The 14,111-nt window shown below is 41.0% G+C and overlaps 1 protein-coding gene across 2 annotated transcripts in view; it reads left to right on the top strand.

Moving 5' to 3' along the window:
* The window catches only part of LOC139289835 (RNA-binding motif, single-stranded-interacting protein 3-like), a 105,001-nt gene that overhangs the window by 80,223 nt on the left and 10,667 nt on the right, over positions 1 to 14,111 (top strand). The window contains exons 7-8 of one of the 2 annotated variants that reach the window (XM_070911477.1): positions 5,168 to 5,274; positions 9,585 to 9,628. In XM_070911477.1, coding sequence (XP_070767578.1) covers positions 5,168 to 5,274; positions 9,585 to 9,628 — 151 coding nt within the window. Of the gene's footprint in view, positions 1 to 5,167; positions 5,290 to 9,584; positions 9,629 to 14,111 lie in introns of both variants that reach the window. The other variant, XM_070911478.1, reaches the window with a different exon arrangement.

Raw genomic sequence — 14,111 nt, 5'->3', positions numbered from 1 at the left:
GTCTCTGGATGCTTTGCGGTTGTTGTTGCCTCCTGATTGTGTGGCGACTAAGTTTCCCTCTTAGGAATAAATAACATTCATTATTGTCATTGCCATCATCAGTATTTATGGCTTGTCACTGCGCTTGTGAATGAATATAAAGTGAATTGCAGGGGTTTGTTTTTCTTTTCTCCCTCAGAGAAACCACAGCCATCACCTAAAGCCAATACAATAGTGACATTACACTTGTCTCTTTTTACATTATAGCTGGAATATGATGTGAAAAGCATTGAAGGTATTTCTTTGGCTGTTATGGTATTGCTATTGTACTGTAGTACTACACACTGGAGTACTGGTAGAGGCTGTAAGTCATTTTGCATTGTTTTATATGCCTCACTCTACATTTGCTCTGTAGAGGTAAAATACAGATGAGCTTTCACACAAATACCAAAAATAATGGCTCGGTTGAACAGATTAATTGTTTTAATGAAATGACTCAATAGACAAAATGCCTTCTTTGGTTGGCTGATTTTTACAGGGTATCCTTTTGTGCCTTCGCCAATACTAATTATTTAATAGCCAGTGGCAATCCTTTCACCATTTGTACCCCATTGAAATTCTGGCTTGTAAGACAAATTTTGCAATATTGACTAATTATGCCAGGAATGACAGATATCCTCTTCCTCTGGAGGTGAAAATCAACACTAAAAAAGCGCCTTTCCAGCAGGACATTTAGTTGTGTTGGCTTTGTTCTCCTTCACTCAAACAGGAACGCTTGCACACACAGCCATACACTCACACATATACAGTGTGTATTGCACATGCAGGATCATTATCAAACAATGTTTTGTGTTAAACCTACATTTTTATTTTTATTTTTTATTTCAATTAGTTTACTGTCTTAAGCTGCAGCTCAAACACTTAATCTTCTCATAGTCTAAATCTGTTATTTTGGCGGTATTGTGAATGCTATGACTTAATGCCAATCGTAATCATCTGTTGAAAAAAAGAAACACAACTTTCTCCATTTATGGGCATGTCCACATTCCCTGCGCAAACCAAATGCTGGCCTCCTGCATCTGTCTCTGAAAAACACTAAATTCAAGCTCCAGATGCACTAAGACAACCGCAATATTATAACAATATTGATGTGTGTGTGTGTGTGTGTGTGTGTGTGTGTGTGGGCGTGTTTGTGCATGTAAACACTGGCCCGTAGCACTGGAGCCATTTCACCAGCTGATGTTAAACACAGCTTACAGCAATGTTGTGTATGTGAATTTTTATGTCCGTGGATGTGGTATACAAAAATGGAATGAGGCCAGTATCCCTCCTGTTGTTGCTGCTATTGTTGTTGTTGTTGTTATTGTATGCCACTTTCCCGCGGTTATCATGTTGCATACTTTACTCACAGGATGTTAATATGAGGGACACCAAGGAATGTCATTCTTTAACAGGCATCTGTCACATCTTTTATTTGCTCTCTTGGGATCAGCTGCTTAGCATTTTTGCATCACTAATTCTAACAATAAATGGCCCCATTTTGTCATCTCACGTAAGTCCAAAAACACTAACTTTTTGTTGTCTCGGTGATAGGCCCGCTGCATAAAAATAACTGATTCAATTCAAAACACAGAGGTATCCTTTTCATGCAAACACCTAGGACAAACAATTGTTTTAGATCAGCAGGAGCTTCTTCTCTCTTTTTGCGGTACTTTAGAGAAGACACAGAGACGAAAGTGTCCTGACTATAAACTTGACAAGTTGTCAGCCGTCAACAATGCGGCTTTCTCTGTCTGTCACACCAGTAAAACAAAACAACAGAGCACAGATGCTGCCTTTAAGTCTGTATCAAGTGTGTGTGTGTGTGTGTGTGTGTGTGTGTGTGTCCTCACGCCACATATTTTCTCTTACTTACGAAGTAGCTATCATCAAGAACTTCTAACTTGTGAGGGCATCAATATATTCTTTCCTTTATCCATAAACCTGACAGTTAAATCCTGCTGTCATTCTCGAATGTATCTTTTTGCATATTCTGAATCTAATCCTATTCTAAATTGACAATTAGAAATCACAACTATTTTAAATAAATAAAAGTCCTCTTTTCATCTCTCTATTGCCCATTATTATCATATATCGATTCAGACTAGGCCCAACTCATGAAAGCTTTTACATTTGCATTACACAGATTACTTTACACCAGAGGTTCTGCCAAAGTCTCACAAATAAATGCTAATAGCCATCATAGGAACTGTTCCTGGCGACCTCAGGAACCATTTCAGAAATCGGAAACCTTACTTTACCAGGGTCCAGACTCAGTTCTTCGGAGCTTAGTTTCTGGTGCTGAAAAGTCCCGGCTCTGGGGATAATACTTTCAGATGGTGCTCTGGGGTTTTCAGTCTCCTTTCCCACCTCTGCATTTCTCTTTTGCGTCCATCGCCTCCATGCAAACATCAGAACAACAACACAATGACTTTGTGTTGTTTTCTCCTTGCGTGTCTCAAACAGGACTATGGCTTTAAATGCATTATTGGACTAATTTGCCTAATCTTCACAGTTCCTTTGATGAAGTGGAAACACAAGCAGGAATGCAAAAAAAAAATTTTAGTAACTGAATTTTATTCATGTGGCTCCACAGTTCCTGGAAATATACGATTGAGACGCACAGCTCTAAACCTCAAACAGGGCTGCTGAAGAACGAAGGCTTACTGTAAGTGAGTTGATAACGCTGAGAGCAGACAGTAGTAACTGTAGTCATTTTTTAATAGCTTTAGTGCTTACCACTTTAATAAAAATGACCAGTGTTTCTTTCATCACACTGTATCCTCTCTGATTTTGTCGTCTAAATTTAAAAACATCCATCACCTGTGGTGTAAATCTTGGCCATTTTTTTTATTTTCTTTCTGGGCCTAGCTCTTGTTTTTCATGAGGAAACTACACTTTTGTGGTGAAACTGTACATAATATATACATACACACACACACACACACACACATACACCTACACACATGACTGTTTACCAAATGTAAATGAATCCATGGAGCAGAGCGAAGGGATGAGTGATTGAGAAGGACGAATAGCAAAGGCGAGGGATGATAACATACCCCAGCTGTGTGTCCTGTTATTCAGACAGAAATCAAGTTAAAACAGTATAATAACAAAGTACCCCCAAATGCTGCATAATCACACAGCTCTGTGTTTCTCCGTCTACTTACCTTTGGAGTACCCATCCAGGCCCCAGGCGTTCAAAATAACTCTCAACCTTGAGCTCTGAATGCTTTTCTCCACTGAGAACACCTCTTCTCATTTTTCAGTTTACTGAGATGAAGAAACATTTTTCTTGAAGGAGGCGAGGTAATTGTGCAGTTTATTTTGGCATTCATAATGTGTGAATCAGTGCCATCATGATGATATCGCCTCTGCTGCTTCGTAGCGTAGTCTACTCAAAACTTCTTTATTTCTAAGCAGCACACAGCGACAAGGATTTGACTTTCTCTGCAGTTTGAAATTATTGCCAGTTAGATAAGTCAAGAGTGCCAGCTAATAGCCTCTTCTAAGATGCAGTCAATGACTCAAACATGCCTTGGTGGATGTATTAAAGTAACAAGTGAGAGGCAATGGATAAAAGTAGGTGGCTCATTCAATTTCAGGGTCAAGAGGTGTCTTTATAAAACTGAATCAGGACATGAACAGAACACTTGTTGGTGTGACGATGTTCCACTGCTGCCATCACAGTTTAGGTTCTTTTGATTGCATTTAAATTATTTTTTATTTTAACATACTGTTATGATGATTTGCTGTGCTTCTTGCGACTGCTAGTCAGAAATCTTTGTCTTATGAATGTTATCTAATTCATTTGTAGTTCTTTCCTCAGAGGGAAACTGAACTCAACATAAGCCATAAGATAAACTGGATTTTACATATAGATTTTCCCACATACCCGTGTAGAGTCCCAGATACATTCTAGTGAAGTTGAAGTTTCATTTTCATTTCATTTTCTAATTACATACATTAATTACATTATTATTAATCCTTTTCTAACTATATAACATGTACCATTTATGTGTTCTAGTTGTACAGCACATCTCAGGAAGTAGGTCGACACACGCTTTGGTAACTGTACCCAAGAGGGTTGTATGTGTTTACTGTGATCCACTGTGATTCAATATCTATGACGTTCATCTACTTATGTCTGTAATTTTTCATCTTTATCACGCTATACTCTGTTCATTCTGTGTGAGTATGCAGAGTAAAAGGCTGGTTGTGAGTTTGCACGTGTACAAGTCTATGTGTGCATGTCGTTGAACGAGAAATATACCGTCAGAGATGACAAAAAACAGAAGACTATCTGTCGACTGTCTGACTACATAAGCCATCAAATGTCTTAGCTGAGTGTCCTGGTTCATGTTAGGATTATCCTTTTTATTGTGTTTGTTGAGTCATGCTGTTGCTGAAGCCTTTCCCAGAAATAGAAGCCATTATTCACACTTTCTAACAAATTCTAAAGATATGCTTTTAAAATGAAATAAATTGATACAGAACAAAGCCTTTTTTTTCTTCAGGATAATCCTGCCCCCGTCCTGCTACTTCCTGCTATTTCAGAAGGCTGTAGGGCATTTGAGGCTGCAGCCTATCAGGTTGAAGTTAGAGTTTGATGAACTTTTGTATGGGAGGTCACACTCAGCTAATCCTATTTGTAATCAAGGCTTTCTTCTTTCTCTGGTCTAGAAAAGGACCATGTTGTCTTTGGAGCAATCACAATCGCAGTGTATTGCCCGGGGTCAAGCTGTGTGGAGTTATTTAGCGTATTAAGTATGCCTGTTTGGTTTGTCGTTTGAACCACGCTCCCCGTGCTTTGATGATTAGCCTGTGGCTTTGTTTCCACGTCAAGGCTGCTTTTGTCGAAGTATGTTTGTAGGGGTTGCAGAGATGGTGCGATAACTGCTGTTGTTTAGATGTTTGGATTAGGGGTGGGAGAGATAAATGTAAGTGCTGAAGTGCTGTTTTCAGGTCCAATTGATTTATGTTGTGTTTTTGTTTAAGCCACAGCATAACACCCTGTCTTTAAATCTTATCTTTGAAATGTAACTCTTAACCTAATGCATGAATTTTTACTTTTCCCCGCTATTAAGGTGATTAATCTATCTCTGTGTTTGTCCTTGTCTCCCCCTCTGTCTGACTCACTCTGTAGCCCCAGCAGAGCCGCTGCTGTGCAAGTTTGCTGACGGAGGCCAGAAGAAGAGGCAGACCCAGGTCAAGTATCCCCAGAATGGCCGACCGTGGACACGGGAAGGAGAGGTGAGGCTTAAAAGTGTTTTTAATCATCAAATAAAAAAGCTTGCCAGTAAGAGATCCCCTTCAGCAGTCACAGCTGCTTTTTTTTAAAAAACACAAGTGGAAAAGGCAAATTGTAACACAAGAACCATGTCTTTCAATCAGGTTGTTACAACATAATCCTTTTTACCCTCTGCCACTGTAAAAGAAAGCAATATAGAAATTTTCCTAAGGCAGAATTATGCCGCAGCAGACATTTCCTAATGCTACAATAGCCCCTCACTTCTCACAGTCAGAATGAGTACTCCGTGTCTACTGAGAGCGTTTTTTAAGAGGAAATAGTAAAGTTAACAAAACAGAGAGTGGTGTTATTCTAACTTAGTCACATGAGTACAGTATATCCACAAACCTCTTTTAAACCTGTTCCTACTCAGCTTTCTCAGCGGAACAGTTATCTTATCATAATAGTCAGTGAAATACTGTTGCATGCAGTACGACAAATTGTAGTGTAGCATTTCACAGCTCAGTGTCCGCAGCTGCTTCACAGAGGTCTAACAAGTCAACGTTTTCATAAACTATAAATGTCTGGCTGATGTTCCCTTTGACATCAGCTTCTTTTTCACATTTTATAACCAAGTCTCAATGGCCTGACAGGCCCCCCCAGTGGTTCATTATCAGCTTTCATTTCCAGTAACATACTGTAGGCTGAATTAGAGATGCTGCTGACAGTATGAAAGCTGGCATGTATAAAGGTTGTTGAATTTAAAATACAAGGTTTCTGCGAGACCCCAATGCGAAGTTGTTTTCCTTTTGTTGAAACTCCCACCTCCAGTCTGTCATCTTCAGAAGAAATGAAACCTTGTGTCGCGGATTGAAAGCAGACTGACTGTTGCACAATGCAGAGAGTTCAGACGTTGTTAGTGTCGATACCAAAGCTTTAATTTACAGAACAAGGAAAAGTGAATAATAATGTCGCCACCCACACACTGAGTACAGTTTTTTAACAGTTTCCCAACAATCACTTTACATGGAGGTTGGGAAAGAGCAGGGTGGTGAAGTGAAATGAAATGGAACCAGGCTGAAACAACTGCGCGCTGAAACAAGAGCCGCCACAACAAAAACAGGATGCCACAGTATGTGCGTGACCTTCATGTGTGTCTGTGTGTAGCAGGCACAGATTGTTTTAGTTTTTATTTGTTGGTGCTAAGAAAGACACATCACATCAGGGATTAGTTAACACTGGAGGCCCCAGTGTTAGTGATTCTTTTTTTTTTTGTATGCTGTTGTCAACATTTGTGGATTGTCAGCTGGTGATCAGTGCTTTCAGTGGGATTCCTTACACATTTGTCAGTGGTCCAAGCCCCACTTGTCAGCACTTGAGGAAAAGCGTCTCTTCAGAGGTTTATGCATTTGTCGGAGCCAGGTCTCCAACTCCAGGCAGACTGGCCGTGGAGGTGCTTTGAGGGGCCTCACTGCGTCCTCACACTCAGTCAGCTGACCCTAATCTCCCAGAATCCCTCACTCCTAAATGAGTCTGGCCTTGGGACTATGACGTGAGCACATATTACACACACAATCACTCACACACATATTATCTGTGCAGAGAGACACACATAGGATGCACATGGGCAGATTGTGAGACAACGGGCCCCCCTTCACAGATATGCAAAAGCCCCCCCACCCCTTCTACATAGGAGCAAGACACAGATACAAAACTACTACAAACCACGTGTCCTGTCTCTTTGTGGTTGTTTTGTGTCTTTTTCGACTACAAACATTTTGTGTCTGTTTGTGGCCATTTTGCATCTCTTTCTGGTCGTTTTGTGTCTCTTTGTAGTCATTTTGTGTCTCTCTGTATTAGTTGTATGTCTCTTCGTAGTTGTTTTTTCTCTTTATCTTTGTCGTCACTTTGTGTCTCTTTTTGGTGGTTTTATGTCTCTCTGTAGTCGTTTTTGCCTTTTTGTATGTGAGATGTTAAAATCTTAACTTACTTGAAACAGATACTCTGGTTCCAGGGGCCACCCAACTGTTTGGGCCCCTGGGTAGGTCCATTCAATATTTCCTCCATGAGGATACATTGTGAATACACATGCACATCTCTGAACATGCACATTCATACACTAATGCTGGCATTATGCAGCAGTGAAGAATGTTGTCCAGTGTTTGCTATTAAATTAAGGAACTTTGGAGGACAAGATGCAAATATGCAGATGCTTCACAGAGCTGATCTGCTCTAGCTCTGGCTCAGAACTCTTCTGTTCAAAAAGACAATTCAACAAATCGACAGGGAACCAGCCGTGAATACAAATTTTGCTCAAGGTGAAAACTAGGATTCTTGTGTATCTGTAATGTACTTTTTACCTGCTTTGAATCAGATGTTTGTTTAAAAGCTGGTTCAAAAAGGATCCTGGGCTTTGGAATGATTAATTTTTGCTATTTGATGTCATCAATGTCTGGCACTCATTTTTATTGCGTCTGCAGTCTATTTTCCCCGAGTCCTGGCTAGAAACAGTGTTTGGGGAAAAACCAAACATCGCAGCTGAGTTCAGCATCGGGGCACACTTTCAACTTGTGTGCCAATTTGGAGAGAAGAGACTTGTGTGGAATATAGAACAAGTACAAATGACTTGTGTAGGGCTGCAGAGAGAAGGGGGGGGGGGGGGGGGGCAGTGATAGAGCGAAAGATAGAGAAGAAGAAAAATAAAGATTAGAGGACTAAAAACGTGATTGTTGCTATAAGTTAGTTCCAACATTGCCAAGAGGCAGTCAAGTGGATGAAGATCTTTCTTTTTTAAAGCTCAGCAGCAAGAAATACAGTCTCATTCATATGGACGTGATAGTGGAAGTGAGACACAGATAGAAAAGTGTCACTTAATGATACACACTCGACTTAATAGTGACAACATTTAATGGAGAGGAGGTGGGACAGAGAATACTTAGCAACTAAAATACACTGATACTGATATAATGCAGCTGGAGTGCAAAACGTATTCATTTATACTGGGTGGTGTTGTAACTGAGCCCTGTTACTGGTGAAGCTTGCTGTAAGTAGCACTTCCTGCTGTTGGGGTGTAACAGTGAATCACGGGTCGATATTTTGAGTTACGAAGTGCGGTGACTGTGTAGTTGTGACATCACAACCTTACGGCTTGTTTAAAGGCACAGTTTCTGAATACGGGTTGTGTGCATTTCTTGTGGACTGAGCGATTTAATACTTTCACAGTATTTATATAGCACCTGGACCTGCTTTATAATCAAACAAGACATGGAAATCTCACTGTAAACTAATATTTACAAACTGTGAGGGGTGTTTTGAGCTAGCTGCACTGAGTGAAATGACGTTTGGGCTCATTTTGACTGATTGAGTAGTTTGGGTGCTTTTTGGCCACTGTCAGTTTCCTGACTGGCGGTACAGATGTTTGCTTTGACAACAAGCACTGTGTGTGTGACAGCTCAGACAGACTGATTTCAAACCTTACCAGGAGCTTCCAGTTCTCTCATTTTCCTCCAGATTGTCTCCTTTCTGCTCCTGTGTGCATTCACTAAGCCACACAATTGGGAATAACTGCTAATTTTCACTCTCAGTTTTAAACATTTTCAACTCAAGCAGATTCCACCTCTAAATATCCCTTCATGTTGTGAGGTGAAGTGAACAGCAGCGTTCACTGCATTTGGTTTGAAAAGAGGTTTCTGTAGCGTTTGGACAAAGTTCAGAAATTTGATCTAAAACAAACTTTTACCAAAATCTAAAACTACCAGTGTACCAATGTTTTTGCACGTTAAATAACTAAATGAGATAAATGAGAAATCTTCTACTCTCATATGTTGTTTTCAGAGTGCATTGAACCAGGAACGTATAGTGTTGTTACAATACATCCCTAATATGCAGCAACACTATCAAGGCTATAGCAATTGTTCCTTAGTGCCCTTTTTGCGGTTATTTTCTGTGAATATTTTGAACATGACAGTTTTAAGTGGTCCACAGCCTCACGCCCAATCATGCAGAATTATTTTATTGTACATAAGTGCTTTTAACTGGCTCATTTGAGATTTTTGTGCTACTGAGGACATCATCAATTGCTCTTTATTTAGCAGGTATTTGTATCCCACTCACTTGTTAATATTGTTGCATTTTAAATCAAAGCTTTTGTGTTCATTGTTTATTTTTCCTTCACAAATCATTCTGATTTTCCTCTCTACTGTCTCTCCCCCTCTCAATTCATTACCTTTATTGCCTTGACCAATTAGGATAATCTTAATGACAGAGTGAACACAAATGATTCAAAATGCATATCAAGTATTTTAACCTTTAGGTGTTTGTTTCTCTCTTCTAGAGTGGTATGGCGTTGACATATGATCCCACCGCGATGCAGAACGGGTAGGTGGAAAGTTTTCATCTCTCAGATTTATAAACTGTGTCTACAATTTTAGATGTCTACAAAACTTGCTTTTGTTTCGCATTCTCTTCCAAATATTTGTAAAGCAAACCCCACAAAACAGCTGGAGTCCCAACTTCAGCGCCTTTTTATGAACATACAAAACTGATACCTTCTCACACCAGCAAACCACTGATTTGCACAAGAGCAGTTGCATGCACACATATTCAAACAGATACAGAATACCTGGGCCATTAACACACACACACACCCTCTCTCTCTCTCTCTCTCTCTCTCTCTCTCTCTCTCTCTCTCTCTCTCTCTTAGTTAGTTCAGATAGTCCCAGACATGAAATCTCATTCTCACATCTGACTGATGCAGATGGAGCATTTATATATGCACCTATGCATACAAGCTGTCAGACATGTAGGTTTTGATTGCAGACAGGGAAGTAGGGTGGTGTTGCAGCACCGCTGTAAGACTTTCGTCAGCCGAGGCTATCTGCAGTGCTCTCAGGCTGAAGCCAAAGAGTCGAGTGTCTGCCTGTTTCAGGGGGAAATTGGAGATCGGTCCCGTCTGCAAGGAATGCTGCTGGTGATGCGATCCCAGGAGACGCTTCCCTCCAGCTCTGTGTTTCTCTCCTCCTCCTTCTTGTCGGCTCAGTCCTCCTTACTCTTTGTATCCCTACTTTCCCTTTTCCTCCTCCTGTTTACTGTTGTCCTGTTGTGATCCACATACTTTACTTCTTCATATTACCTTTAAACCAGTCCTCTTTTGCTTGTCTGACCTTATCCTAAATTTTGTCTCTCACTTTCCCTTCTTCTACACGTTGTTGTCTTGTCTCCTCTCTTTCTTCTTCTAATCCCTACTCTCCATTACCAAGCAGATGCTTTCCTTTTGGTCATCTCTGGTGTCTTTGTGTATGTGTGCATGCTTGTGCATGTGTAAATGCATGCTCACACATGAGCATCTGGGCGCTTGCTGTGCTTAAGCCCTCTCCAACCTCTCTTCCGAGGTCATTGGAGCTCCTTCCGGCGAAGCACTAAATGACTGTGAAATGCTAATACAGCTAATTAGGGAGGCGAAAAGCGGGGAGGGAAGGGGATTGATTAAAAAGGGAGGACTAGGCAGGGTCAAGAGGAGGGCAAAGGCAAAAATAAAGTCAGCCCAAGGAGAGGGGAAGGGTACGAATCAATTACAGGTTTGCGAGTCTCTTGAAGCTTGAGAACGGCTGTTTTTTAGGGTCTGATGCCAATCTGATATTATTGGAAACATGTGTCGCAACCGGTCAGACTGCTTTGGCTTATAGCCTGTCCTTTCTTTTATCAAGGAGACACAAAATTCACTTACTCTGGGTCTCTATTTCTCAATCTCCCGCCTCCTATCTGGTCTATTTGCTGTGTTTTTGTTTCTCCATCCTTCTCTCTCTTTTCCCTGCCTCTTTTTCTTACCTCTCTCACCCTGCCTTTCTATCTGTCCTCTCTTTCTTCTGTCTCTCCTGCCCACACACGCACATACACACATATATTTTAGCATGCACCCCCACATTGCTCTGCTGAGAAGTCACTGAGGTCGGCACTAAATCATTCGCTAATTTTTCAGGGCAAACTCCTGACAGTGCGGCTAGGTCACACCAGGGATTCACAGATAGGTTTTAAATTCAATCCCATAGTAATGTTCTGTTCACAATTACATGTTTAGTGTATTGTTTGAACAGCCGTGCTGGAGTCCCTTTTGACTGCGTGCTGCTCAGGACTAATAGCCTCCATCAATAACCTTGGATCTGTCCTCTACCTGCTATTTCTCTCTCTCAATACACATCACTCTAATGAAAAATACAATAAACACAATCAGAGAACCATATTGAATAACCCGGCTGCGTTTGCTCATTTGTATTCATCAGTGACAGTAATACAGTATCTCTAATGCAAGTCGTACATTAATTGTACAGTCAAAAAGATGGATCCATGCTGCTACATGATTAGCAGAAGAGGCTTTTTTTCTTGTCACTGATCTCCACTTTGACAAACATGTTTCAGTTCTTACTCCAACTTGGATCCATCCACAAAGAAAAACATGCCATTAGAGAATAGTTATAACGGACAATACATGTGGTGTCCTTTGAGGATATTCTTCAAAAAAAACGCAAGGAAACATTCAGGTAAGCCAGAGATGAAAGGTGCAAAAGGAAAGTTAAAGAAAATCTATGCCCCTTTGTTGTAGGAGTTAAGGGGAAATCTAAGTACGTTGAGCCAGTGTCAAGACACCTAAGATACAGCACACAATCAACCTGTGTATGAACCAGAGCTGGAACTTGGCAAGAGAAAATATACAGTACTCATAATTCAGGAGATTTCTTTTTCTAGTGCAAAGGAAGTGAACCACGTTGTATTGTGGAAAAGTAGACTAACCAGTGTAGCTATACTCTTTATGCACTATTACTTGGGCTTCACCACACCAAGTAGAGCATAAAAATCCAACAGGGGAGGGTGGATGTCCGTGTGAAGCACAATCACGCTCTGAAGCTTATCACAGGCAGTTGGAAACCAACTGTATCCACAAGGCCTGGACTGTTTAAAAATATCTGAGGGCTTGCATCTCGCAGCTGAGTTCAGAACTGCTCATGCTATCACTGGCAGAACAAATGTAATGTGAAACAGAAAGTGCAATAACAGAACAGGTGGGCACCTCGGCAACCCATTTCACCCTTGAAATGAGATGTGTGCTGGTGTCACAGTGGAGTAGCACCAATCCATCCACGTTTTCCTGTCTTTGGCTGGTTGCTTACTGACCTTTCAGTTGTAAGAATAGATGATATTCTATCATGTATCATACAGATCTTTATAAATAAAATACAGCAAATGTTAAATAATATGATATTTGTCAGTAGTAGTTTGAAGTAACCTTTAAAAGTAAACCAACAGTGTGTTTGTTGTTGTTGCAAATTCTCTGAAAGAACCCGTAGAGCATGTCTGTTGATGAGTTTATGTCTGCTTTAAGGGCTTCCGGTACAATATGGTCAGGCCAGTTTTTAGTTGCGTGATAGCAGCCTTTATCTTTTTGTTGGTCTATCACATTTGATTTGTAGTGGTATCGTGGCTTTGGGAAAATGTGGCTGTTCTTCCGGTGATGCCCTGTTTAGGATGAATGCTCTACCCATCTGTCGAGTATCGCCTCCTGGGTTGAAAGCAGTTGGCTGTTCTTGTCTGTTATTGGTTTATTGCTATGTGGGTATGTCCCAGACAATTTCCTTGTGATGGTATGTTACTCCGTCCTGTTCCTTTGATTCACTTCAAGTTCTGCCTCCTTGGCTAGCCTCTCCACCATTGTTCTCTTGCCCCTCCTGATGTTCTCTCGCACTTTGTGACATCTGTTGTACTCCTTTTGGGCCAAAGCCTTTTCAGCTCTTGTTCTTGAGTTGTTCACTTTCTCTTTGAACCCTCTCCTCTGTTGGATTGTGTTAATGGTTTCTGGTGTTATCCACTCCTTGTGCTTTTGAGTCCTTCTCCCTAAAGGCTCCTCACAGGTTGAGCTCCAAGTAGCTTTTAGGTGTTCCCACTTCTCATTTATTGACCATCCTTCCATCGTCCTCAGCTGTAGCTCTGTGTTTTCCTTTGAGAGGATATCCTTGAACCAGTAAACCAGTAAAATTCTCAACTGGGACATCCATCCTACAGGAAGCTGTAGACAAGAGGCTCTGGAACCAGCAAGCAGGATTCAGGAAATGCGCAAATCACATAGCAACACACATCATCAACAGTCTATTGAACTTTGAGAAGGCGTTTGACAGATTAGACAGGACATCACCATAGCGCCTAATGGGCCACTATGGAATTCCCACCAAGATCATAAACTTAATCAAGAACTCATATGATGGAACCTCATGCATGCAGGCCAGCTCTCCCAGAGACAACTAAAGGGAAAATAAATGGGATTTAGTGGACAATGTGGGAGCAGCTAGATGAACTTGACTTTGCGGATGACATAGCTCTCCTTTCACACACGCAGACACACATGCAAATGCAGGAGAAGACAGACTCTCACAAGCTGCGACAGAACTTACATCCAATACAGGAAAGACACAGGTGATGAAGATCCACTCCAAAACCAGAACCATATCCTCATGCACAGCACTGGAGGTAGAAGCGTTCACATACTTAGGCAGTGTCGTGGACACCATCGGAGGGACAGATGCTGACATAAAAAGCAGGATCAATAAGGAAGAGAAGTAGGAAGATCTGGAGCTCAAAAGACATCTCAATCAACACCAAAATATGCATCTTAAACTCCAACATGAAGCAGGTGATGCTGTATGGGTCAAAGACATGGAGAACAACAAAACACACAACAAACGGCTGCAAACATTCATTAGCACCTGCCTCAGGAGAATACTAAACATCTGGTGGAGAGACAAACTAAGCAATGTGGATTGCAGGAAAAGAACAAGCCAGAATCCCATTGATTTACAAATTTGAAGGAGAAAAA

Source organism: Enoplosus armatus, chromosome 9 (assembly GCF_043641665.1).
Source record: "Enoplosus armatus isolate fEnoArm2 chromosome 9, fEnoArm2.hap1, whole genome shotgun sequence".
Lineage (NCBI taxonomy): Eukaryota > Metazoa > Chordata > Actinopteri > Centrarchiformes > Enoplosidae > Enoplosus > Enoplosus armatus.
This window is presented reverse-complemented; position numbering and strand designations above follow the sequence as displayed.